This window comes from Oryza glaberrima, chromosome 11, assembly GCF_000147395.1.
Source record: "Oryza glaberrima chromosome 11, OglaRS2, whole genome shotgun sequence".
Classification (NCBI taxonomy): Eukaryota; Viridiplantae; Streptophyta; class Magnoliopsida; order Poales; family Poaceae; genus Oryza; species Oryza glaberrima.
The window spans coordinates 10,337,285-10,348,474 of NC_068336.1; the positions used below are offsets into that span (position 1 = coordinate 10,337,285).

The 11,190-nt window shown below is 40.6% G+C and overlaps 1 protein-coding gene across 1 annotated transcript; it reads left to right on the forward strand.

The window, feature by feature from the left end:
- The first annotated feature begins 4,599 nt into the window (after positions 1–4,599).
- On the forward strand, positions 4,600–10,883 carry LOC127755172 (adenylylsulfatase HINT3-like). The gene is made up of 7 exons (XM_052280832.1): positions 4,600–4,878; positions 6,250–6,305; positions 6,912–6,969; positions 8,156–8,222; positions 9,650–9,705; positions 10,055–10,108; positions 10,230–10,883. Exons 1-7 carry the CDS (start codon positions 4,663–4,665, stop codon positions 10,356–10,358), a joined length of 636 nt encoding a protein of 211 aa, XP_052136792.1. The 5' UTR covers positions 4,600–4,662; the 3' UTR covers positions 10,359–10,883.
- Positions 10,884–11,190: the final 307 nt, after the last annotated feature.

The following is an 11,190-nucleotide window of genomic DNA, read 5'->3' on the forward strand; positions in this document are numbered from 1 at the left end:
TTGATAGATTATATAACTTGTGATTGACTCCTCAATCACCTTTGGCATGGCCATGCACTTACATAATCTACAACATCGAGGGGCCCAGAGATATCTCTTCATAGCAGGGGCAAATCCCATCTTAATTATTCATATCCCACTACTTGTTTCATAGCATACCCGAAAACTACTTTTATAACTACCCAATTACGGAGTAGCATTTACCAGTCCCTAAGTAAGCTACTACACATGTTGGGAACCATGATAATCTCAGGTCTAAGGATTCAACACCAACACTAAATGAGATCACTGATGACACAACACATATGGCTCTTGCAGTGTCTCATGTTGGGTCTATCCAACAACATGTTCACTAACATGTGTTTACATTATTAATTTGGTATCTCTATACCATGATCCATGAGACATGATCATCAATTAATACATGTGCTGATCATTTAAACATATTTGTTCCACATATGATATTTGATCAGGGATCCTTTAGAAATAGTAACACATAATATAAAGAGTCTCATGAAAGAATCACATATTCATTAACCAATAATGAGTTTATCTATTTCAAGAAATAAAGTCGGATAAATATATAAACATAATATGTGATACAATTATCTCTATGATTGCCTCTAGGGCATATCACTAACACAGCTCTGGCGCGTCCACTTCCTCAAGCTGCGGGCCATCCTGTCAGACTACGATTGAGACGGGCAGGTGAAGTTGGGGACATATTTAGCGAGGCTGCAAAAATTAGCAAGGCGTAGCCAGGTGAAGTTGGGGACATCAACGGACACGGAAATGGGGATGATCCAGGCAAAATTCCCACGACAATGGGCCAAGAAGAAGAAGAAGCAGACTAAGTCATGCATACAGAAGCTGATGCAGAATTCCAGGTTCCTCCGTGTTGCCAACTTCGACGGCCTTGAGATCGGCAAGAAGCTGCCCTCCGAGGTCACCAAATCCATCCACGCTCGCGTCCCAAACCTCAGGAAGCTGCGGCTCACGGGGATGATGTTGTCATAGGAATTCATCAAACAACTCAGTGACCTGCAATTCCTTTCCGCGCTCACTCTACGCGGCACTTCTTACACAGTGAGCCAGCCTATCTTCGATCATGGATTTCATAGCCTCACGGAGCTGATGGTGAGCGCGGAGAACCTTGACAGGATCGAAATACATGAGTTGGCACTTCCCAAACTTAAGGATCTGGATGTTGTCGGCCATGGCAATGATTTCCATGTTGAGATCCATGGTCACCTTGTGAGAGGCATCAAAGGTAAGGATGAGAAACCTTTTAAGATCCTGCATGTAAAGTCAAGGGAGAACAACAAGAATGAAGATTCCATGTCCTGAAGAATGAAGATTAATTGTGTGCTCATGTGCTTGTATTGTGCGCATGCTCCTGATTGCATTCTCCCTCTGTGTGTGTATTGAACTACTGCACGGCACAGTACGTGCAACGTAGTTACGTGGAACACCTCACAGCCTCCCCCACAGCTCTCATCAAGTATTTCTTTTACCCACACAAACAATTGTGCAGTCCCACCTTCTAACCCGCATCCTCCACTCACTTTTCCTGCCAGTAATTTGTTTACTGCAACAACCTAAGAGTATATAAACCCATCAACACCTTAACCTAATCAACCATCCCCGTCACTATCCAATCCTCTTCCATTTTTCCCGGATCTGGGGCAACTAGCCGCACCATTTGCCGCCGCTTCGACGCCCTACACCGGTGACGGCGGATCGGACCAAGAGAGTGAGAGGGCCTAGATGGCGGTGGTGTTTCACAATGACCTCCACCCCCGCTCCACCCGGATAAGGCATGCCATCGCTGCCAGACCATCATGACAACCCATGATGTGGAAGCAGGAGGAGGTGCACTCGCACGATGCCACGGTGGCAATGGGGATGACGCCCGGGAACTTGTGTCGCGGTGCACCAGGAGGGACATATGACGGCGGCGATCAGGACCAGACACCTGCCAGTGTCTATGTTACCCTGATATGGCTACAAAGTCACGTATCTGTATCAGATATGACAACGGATATATGTCGGATACGCTCCAATATCCGTACGTATCCCACATATTGCTGATTTCCAAAAAAAAAAGCAAAATAAATCGAGATACGCTAGTGATATGTCCTGATACGGCCACGGCCCGCCTCTGCACTTCACTCGCTACTGCGATGCGCCACCTCATGCGCTCCCAACCTGATGCCTCTAGCGTGTGCCTGGCTTTGCCGCCAGACACCGGCTGCAGCCGTGTCGTCGCCATTCGTGGGAACACAGCTCCCCCTCCACGAGATGACAAAGACGTCGCTGGTGCTCCTATTTATGGTTAATTATTATTTTAGTGGTATGCGATGTATCTGCTAATATCAAGGTGCCATTGATTAGCGAGACGCCCACAGTGACTCTACCTAGTATTTCGAAGATGTTCGCAGGAGTTCACACACTCAAAGTTCTCAAAAAAAAAAGTTCACACTCTCAACCTTTGAGATCAAAGGCAAAGTTTGTCGTTGCTTTCATCCACACCCTGCATCCTTCGATCAACTGTTACATGCTTTACGTTCCTAGCTACCAGCAAAAAGTCAATAAAACAAACTCTACCAGCAAAAAGTCAAGAAAACAAACTCAACCAGCAAAGCATGAAAAAAAAGTAAGAACTAGCAACACATCCTTCGCTTTTTGGAACCATTTGGTATCCATTCATTCAGGAAAACAATTCCATTCTATAAGACTATATTACTTTTGTTGTTTTGTAAAAAGAAAAAAAAAGAGACACAGCTAATCTTGAGAAAAGCTATATGGAAAAAAGTCCTAGAGAATTTTTATATACCTTAATTTTACATGATATGAGTAAATACAGATTTTCTATGAGTTTCATCTAATTAAACCAAATGGTAGCAGGAAGTTTTTGTGAGGATTTTTTAGTACTGTAGCAATACTAATCAATCGATGTCCTTTAAATTTGTCCAGCACAACTGATTTTATCATTAATTTGGTTGCTAATTATTCTTGAAGTGGGCAAAAGAAGGATGTGAGCTCATTCGTAGATGCGGGATGTGTGTTGGAAATATGGTCACAAGTCGGCATATTTTAATCCAAAATATTAAGACAATAAGTATGACATTTGCAGTGTGTGGTGATCTAGTGATAGAACTGAACGTAAACATGAGCATGCGTAGGATAATATAAGCATAAACATAATGAACAGTCACATAGGATTGGAATCCTATGGATACGTAAACTAGCAGTACCAACGTAAACTGCAGAAACGTAAACAGCAACAACACATACGTAAACTGCAACAGCAACAACTAGAAGAAACATTATAACCTGAGAATGGCCCTCCACTGGTATTTGAGGCAGTATTGCCTCCTCCATTGGTGTTGACGGGAGCCTCCTTCTCCGTGTCTCCAGTGTTGTTGTCGTCGCCGGTGTTCGACATGTTGGCGTAGACGATGCAGAGGAAGACGAACCGGAGCGAAAGACGTTCATGCCGATGACGAACAGATGAAGAAGCGCGAGAAGCACTTCCCAAAAACCTGATCACCCGCCTACCCGTGCAGATACTCAGGCGAGGGTGTGGTTCCGGAGGCCCTGCTCGTTCCAATCACTTGTGCGCGTAAGAGATCAGGACCGGGGAGAACTGAAGCAGCGTAGGAATAGAAGGGGATGAACCAACGATGGAAGAATAAGCGTAGAAGTAAACCAAACCGAGAGTAGAGTAAGCCAGATCAAGATCAGAGATCAATCTTCTCTCGTCTATCTCTGTCATCCTTATTAGTGCGTAGGAAGGGAGAGATGAATCCCGATCGCCCAAACCGAGAGTAGAGTAAGCCAGATCAAGATCAGAGATCAATCTTCTCTCGTCTATCTCTGTCATCCTTATTAGTGCGTAGGAAGGGAGAGATGAATCCCGATCGCTTTTGCTTCTGTTACCGCAGTAACAACGTAATCAATCGAGGAATTGATTCGCTTGCCATTACGTTACAGGAATTATTGGGATTCAATTCTCAGCCGTTGCAAAACTTGAGAGAGAGAGAGCAGCCGCCTCGCCCACGCCCTCGGCCCGGCCGGCTCGGCGCGCACGTGTGGCTGTCCGTTCCCCACCTCAACCGGTCAACAGAGAATCTTCAATAACTCTCTATTTATATTGACTCCACTTTTAATCTCCAAGGTGGTATTATTATCTCTAACATTTATTGTGGGCCCTTGAGATTTTAATTGAATTAAATTGGGCCTAGTCCATTTATTCCAACAATGTGTATGTATGTATTCATAGGATTAAGCTTACGCGTGTGAAGTGTTAATAGGGATAGTGTGTGTTTGTAGAGGTTAGGCTCCCATTAGTTGCCTATATTTACTAATAAGCCAAAACGACTTATTATGAAATAAAAATTAATTTATAGCCAAGTCAATGCTTAAAAAAGAAATTATATTGAAAATATTTTAAAATATTCTTCAAAACTGAGTTTGAAAATTCAAATTTAGGCTTTAGGTTATTTGAGCAACCAATGGGGCTCGTGGCCTAAAAAAAACGCAATTGCCAAAAAAGAAAAACTGTTCTGAGAAGAAAAAAAACAAAAAGAAAAACCAGCAGAAGGCACGCGAGCCCTGTCCATAGACCACGCTTTCATCCCCACTTTGTCTCCCACACAAATGTCGCCGGCGCGGCGGCTCGCCGTGCTCCGCTCCCACCTCCAGCCCGCCGCCCCCGCCGGCGAAGGAGACCGGGACGTCGTCGTGTGCGCGGAGCAAGCCGCGGGGGTCTCGACCTCCCCTTGCTCCGCCGCCGCCGCCGGGGGCGGGCGGGAAGCCGAGGGGAAGAGCTGCGTGTTCTGCCGGATCATCCGCGGCGAGGCGCCGGCCTTCAAGGTTCGGTCGTTCTAGTCCCCCTCGCCTTAGCTCCCGCTCCCCCCGCGAGTAGTAGTGCTCTTCTTCCGCTGAGAATTTGGGGGTGAATAGAAATCGCAACCGCACATATTTTTTTTATAATTATTATTTTCTGGTTCGTAATTGCACTGCGTCTCTTGGCGCATAATTCTAGTTGATTTGGTCGGCTTAGTGATTTCTTCTCTAACTTTAAGGAGTCTAGTGTATGATTGCAAAAAACCCTGACTCGGGGGGTTATTTGATTCAGCAACAGTGACAAGTGCTTAAATTTCAGGTGCGTTATAATTAAACGAGCAGCCATTAATTCTGGAAGTCATAGGAGTAACACATAAGCTGCTGTTTATTTATTTTTTGGATAATGTCTATGCTATTGTTACCATCTTGTGTCACCAGCTATTATCCACAGCTTTAATTCGTCATCAAGTTTTCTGTTATTTTGAAACCGTGCTTCGAGGTTCCTGGCGCTCATAGCTTTCCACTGAGCCCTTAAAGTCGATAAACCTCCAATTGGGTCGTCAGTCTACTCCTTTGTAGAATTTGTTTTGATTCTGTTGACTGGCTGGCCCTTTGAAGGAATTCGTGCTGATTAGAGGTTGCAAATTTCTTGAGATAGTCTTTAGAATCGCGGCCTCAGATAACATTCACTTTTGGAACTTGCTGGTCTAGATTCATCTGAACTTGAGTGCAGACAAGATATTTGAATAAATGCACTTTACACTCCTGAAATTGAGTGCAAACAATATTTGAGGTTGCCCCCTGTGCACTGTCGGGTCATATTGTTGTCAGTTGATCGATGATCTTTGGATCCATTTAGTGAAATTGAATTAAAGGTACTGAGGATTGATGCTTCATGAAATGAATTGTCGCGTGTTTTTTTAGTATAACCTAAAACCATTATTATTTCATTTCAAAACGCGCTGAAGGTAATGTCTCCATGAAAAACAGTAGGGGCAGGAGAAAGCAAGAGTAATAGTGAGGGGGAGAACCACAACTGGAATCTATAAGTGCACTAGTGGACTGGTGGATGTTATTCAGAAGTTATTATGTTTTTGCAATATATGTTCAGATTCTGTAACTAGACAAGCAACTGATACTTTGGAGAGATCGATGAGCTCAGTGACACTGAAAAATATTTTTGAGCTTTGTTGTATATGGGAACTTTACAACTGTCAAATGAGTTGCTTATCGGTGTTTTAGTGTTCATATTTGTCTTTCTTACTATATGGAGGTGCTCAGCATGAAGGAGACTTTAAATTCGTTACTTAAAAAAATACATTAGTTGATGAAATATTTACACATTTTTGAAATGTTGAATGTCTATTTCCTTTTATCAGCCTTATTTGTTATTTGCAGGTCTATGAAGATGATGTATGCCTGTGCATATTGGATTCTCATCCATTGGCGCCTGGGTAAATTGCTTCTCTATCTTCTCCATATTGTCACTGTATTGTACTGTTGTTGTACGATTGGTAGGGAGGATTTCTATCTGGATCAAAATCCTCTACTGTGTTAGCTTCCCACAAGTTCTGGCAGAAGGGAGAGAGATATATTGGATTCAGTGGCTAAGTTAGTTATCAAGAAGAAGAACTTCATCAGAGGATGACATGTGGGTTCTTAGTATTTCTTTTAATATAAAAAAACTATTTGCTGATTTACAAACTAACAAAGTTGTATCTATGTGCCATCCTTGTCAGCATAGCATGAGCACATAGGTGCCATATCAGCCTAAATTGGTTTTGCGTATGATGAATGGGTGTTTTCCTTTGGCTTTGAGAACTCGAGGATATCAAATGCTTGATTTCGGAATTGAATTTGAGGATTGGTCCGGATTTATAAAAAAAAATTGACAGGTGTAAACTGAAGTATCGTTAATTAATTGGCACCCCTTTTGCTTATTTTTGTGATAATACTGCATCATGTTCAATATATTGAATAAAAGAGTCTTTACCTTTTCTCGTTACTTCATCCTAGCTTTTTACTCCATGGTATCTTGTTAACATTTTTTCCCTCTACAGGCATTCCTTGATTATTCCAAAATGCCATTTTCCATCACTGGAAGCAACACCACCACATGTAAGCCATCTGTCACTGTTGGCACATTCCCTTTGTTTGGACTTGAATTTGTAGATTGGTGAGCATTTCTAAGAGATTCTGTGCATTTTGTCACTCTATGCTTCCATTCAAGATAATTAATGGATATGAATTCACATGAGCTTGCAGTATCCAAATGAATAAGTGGTTCAATATGCCATTTACAAATTGGCTTTCTGTTAAATCAATCATAATGGTACAAGCTGGTCAACAATCAAGTAATCAACATTGCATTACTTTGTGAAGTATGAACAATGCAAAATTTGTAGTTATTTATATAACCGATTAGTATAATGTATACAGTAATAATCAGCTGTGGTGTAGCACAAAGGCCTTCAAGAAACCCACATTTTTGCATCATAGAAGCACTGTCCAATATCCTCTGCCCATTAACCTAAGCAAACCATAGTCATCACAGATGTAAGCCACAACTAGCAAATATGCAGCTTTAGTTGGTACTTTATTCATTTCTTAAGGTATGCCCATCTCGTTTGTAAATGGACACATTCAAGCACATGCTGAATTAGGCAAACGATACCTAGTGATATATAAGTCGAACATTTATGTAAGGACCATGAGCATTGGAAAAGGTTCACCTAGCACCCTCAACTGCAAAACTAGGCACTGAACACACTCAAAGCATACAAAACTGGCTCACTACACCATATGGTGTCTCTAGGGAGCACTTTTGATAACATGTATCCAACTCAAGGCGGTTTACGCTATTAGCAGCCATATCGTTGTTTTTTGTTGAGGAGACCGACCCAACTAAAGGTTGTTCATCTCTCTTCTCCTCTAGCACTCTCTAGCTGTGCATTATATTCTTTATTTTGTCTATCTTCATCTTATTTGGACGCAGTTCAAGTTTTGGGCTTAAATAAGATGAAGATTTAAGCAATTTTATATTGCATGGTTAGGTGGACTTTTTGTAAAGTTCATGGGTGTGAAATGTACTTAAATCATACGTAGTATATATTACTCCTATATATACTGTTGAGTACTTATTGGTGTGTCATGCCTCATGTCAAACTAATTCCTCCTGTTCTTTGGTCATCTGGCCATCTTCCAAACAAAATATTGCATGCTAATAGTTGCGAGAAACATGGCTAATCATTTACTCCCAACATCGTTGAAAATGTTTCAAGTCATTGTCTTGTTTTTGAGCCAGGTAGTAGCAGCCATGTGTTCCAAAGTGCCATTTCTTAGTAATGCAATTATGAAGGCTACTCAATGTGGTAGGTAAACTTTGCCACAATATTTTGTTAATTGCTGTGACAAATGATTTCTAATTTTGTTCACATAATAACGTGACACTATTTATCCCATAAGTATCCTGCATTTACACGGAAATGCATTCATCTTAATGTTTTTTTTTTTTGGTTTTTGCATTTGTCTGAATGTTATTTTTCGTTTTAGCATTGTGAATCTCAATAACCAATCTCTTGTGCATAGATTAGATCTGCATTATTTTTTTTAGGCTCTATTGGATCGTCCTGTTCATTCAAGATTAGCAGTACTACAATCTTATACCTCCACTTCTTTATTTTCTTGAAAAAAATTGGAGAACACTTCCACTACCATTGTGGAACCCAAAGATGTGCCCTGTGCCCTTTGTCCTCTTTCTTCAGTACCTGCTAACTAAAATTCTTGGCTGCTTTAATGAATTACATGGAAAAGGTTGCCTGTCTAAATAATTTGCAAAATCGGCAGTTAGGTCAGATATTTTAGGACTCAAGTTTTTAGTGCAATATGTTTAGTTTACTTGTCACTGCACAAGAAACAATATTTTAAAAGTTCATAGTAGTAAATTTCTACAGTCTACCTGTTATTCTGTTGAGTTGCTAGATCTTTCTGGAATTCTGGTCATTCTTTTGCTGTTAAGCACCCACAACTTTTATTATCTATTTGCACAGATAGGCGAATAGTTGTTTGTTTTTTCTCTAGGAATCTATAGATTGGCCAGGATTCAATATGCTCTGAGGACTAATATGATCATACATAGTAATTTTGAATTACTGTACTGCCCCTTTGGTTCCAAATATAAGTCATTTTAACTTCTCAAACACTTCCCCAAATACAAGTCGTTTGAAACTTCTAGGTACTTGTTCTTTTCTTCAATGTTTGCCCTTACCAAACAAATGATATCACTTTCACAAATGAATGGCTTGTCTTTTTCAACTCAGTATAAATGAAAGGCAACAAAGTCATTTGAATTGTTTCCTTAAGTCTAAAATGACTTATTTCTGGAATCACAGAAGTATTCTCCTTGGATTTTGAAGGAACATTTTGATTCTTTCGAGTGTTACTTGTCCCATTAGTCCATATTGACCATTTCTCTTCCATTTGCTTATTCGCCTACATGGCTGCATCTTTGCTACCTGTAGCCACCAACTAAGGCACAATCCAACCCAACAGCAAATGCATGTGTGTTCAGTTTTTTTTAATCTGTGTTAATAAGAAATGGATGGACATATGAGCTGATGAGAAGCCTAAATTTATTCTCAGTTACCAATATATTTGAATGACGCAGCTGTTTCATTCAATCTCTGCTTTGGTTTGGTTGATTGATCAAAATCAGGAATACATTCATACGATCCCTCCTACACTTCATCTAATTTATAATATTGACAGATTACTTTGATTTGGTTACCTTGGATTACAGATTCATTTAACATGGTGGTTAATAATGGAGCAGCTGCAGGACAAGTTATTTTCCATGTAAGCAATAACATAAACTTAACAAATAGCCCATCAATATTCTGCATACGGTACACTTCTTTGGGAGTGTTGTACACACCTTCCTTTATAAATTTTGAATGATCACATGAGTGTTAACATGGTCACCCAATGGTTCCTTGTACACTTGAATTCAATTTCATATGGAGTTTAGTGTCAACTCAAAAATTATAACTAGTTTTCTGGTTCATTTATGAGACATGTAAGTTGCTTACATTTACAAAACAGAAGGTGATCTCTTAAAGGTGGATTCAGATACTTACAAAAGTGCTTCTCATGAACTTATATGAATTTGTAATAATCCTGGCCATGTTTTGTGCTATTATTGCAGACCCATTTCCACATAATTCCTCGAAGATCTGGCGACAAGTTGTGGCCTACAGAGGTAATAAGATTTGATGTGTAGAATGCATGTGTATTTTTGCCACAAACAGTGTTCTGATCGCCTCAAAGAGAAATAACATCTACTGGTATTCTTCATCATGGTTTATGAACCAAAACCACAGAGTTTGAGAAGGCGCTCCATCGAGCCTAACGAAACTTCAGGCCTTGTTAGCTGCATCAAAGAGCAGCTCTATTCTTCACCAGAAGGCTGTAAAGCCGAACCACCATCTTCACTGCCCAAGGAACGGTGACACCAAAGCTGTGATCCAGTCCGGTACATAATGCTCCTCAGTTGCATATTGAAATCAAATTGCCCCATTTGGGAGTGTGGGATTCAGTTTCAGAGTTGGAGGGTGTATGGTAATTTATCCTTGGGCGTTGTTGTACTTGTAATAGTTTCTCATAGGTCTGCAACTGTATCTGGTGTATAAATCAGACAACAAGGACTCAGTACAGCATTGTTATGCCCTGCTGTCGGGTGTCTGCCTGTCTGGTTTCCTCACTTTCTGGAGTGGGGCTGAAATCCAACAGCCATGTTGTACTGTGTTTGGCACTTTGGCTGGTAGTGGATGATAGCCATGGCGAAGCTGAAGATTTGTGGACAGAGCATGGGGTTGTGTTGGGTTTGATGCGTGGAAGTGTGTTTGGACTCTCACACGGCAGCGGCCACGCGGATTTTGTTGTGGGCTCGATCTGCTTCTCCAGTTGTGATGCGCAGCATCATTTCACTTATGTTTATAGGTACGATTCATCGTATGAGTATATCTATTCTTCATACGACTCTTGCATATACTTATGTTTATCCTTGCGAGTGCATTCTGATTCTCAATTGTCAGGTTATGAGGCTAGTACCGCATAAGTTTATCTTTCACCTATATGGCACATACCAATTAAAACAAAAACTAGAATATCCTTACTTAATCAAATCCCAATATAACCATTTTTCATTTTATTTATTCTCAATATAATTATTTTATACTTTCATTAACTCCAATGTAATGATTACTTTAAAACTAAACTTAATAGTAACTAAAAAGAAATTTATTATGGGACGAAGAAAGTAACTTAAGATTTAGTATTTCA

Bases quoted from the DNA above. Each gene is read 5' to 3' on its own strand.
- LOC127755172 (XM_052280832.1), top strand. From the start codon at position 4,663: ATGTCGCCGGCGCGGCGGCTCGCCGTGCTCCGCTCCCACCTCCAGCCC. The intron at 4,879-6,249 runs GTTCGGTCGTTC...TGTTATTTGCAG, and splicing joins GCGAGGCGCCGGCCTTCAAG to GTCTATGAAGATGATGTATG. The intron at 6,970-8,155 runs GTAAGCCATCTG...TTTTTGAGCCAG, and splicing joins TGGAAGCAACACCACCACAT to GTAGTAGCAGCCATGTGTTC.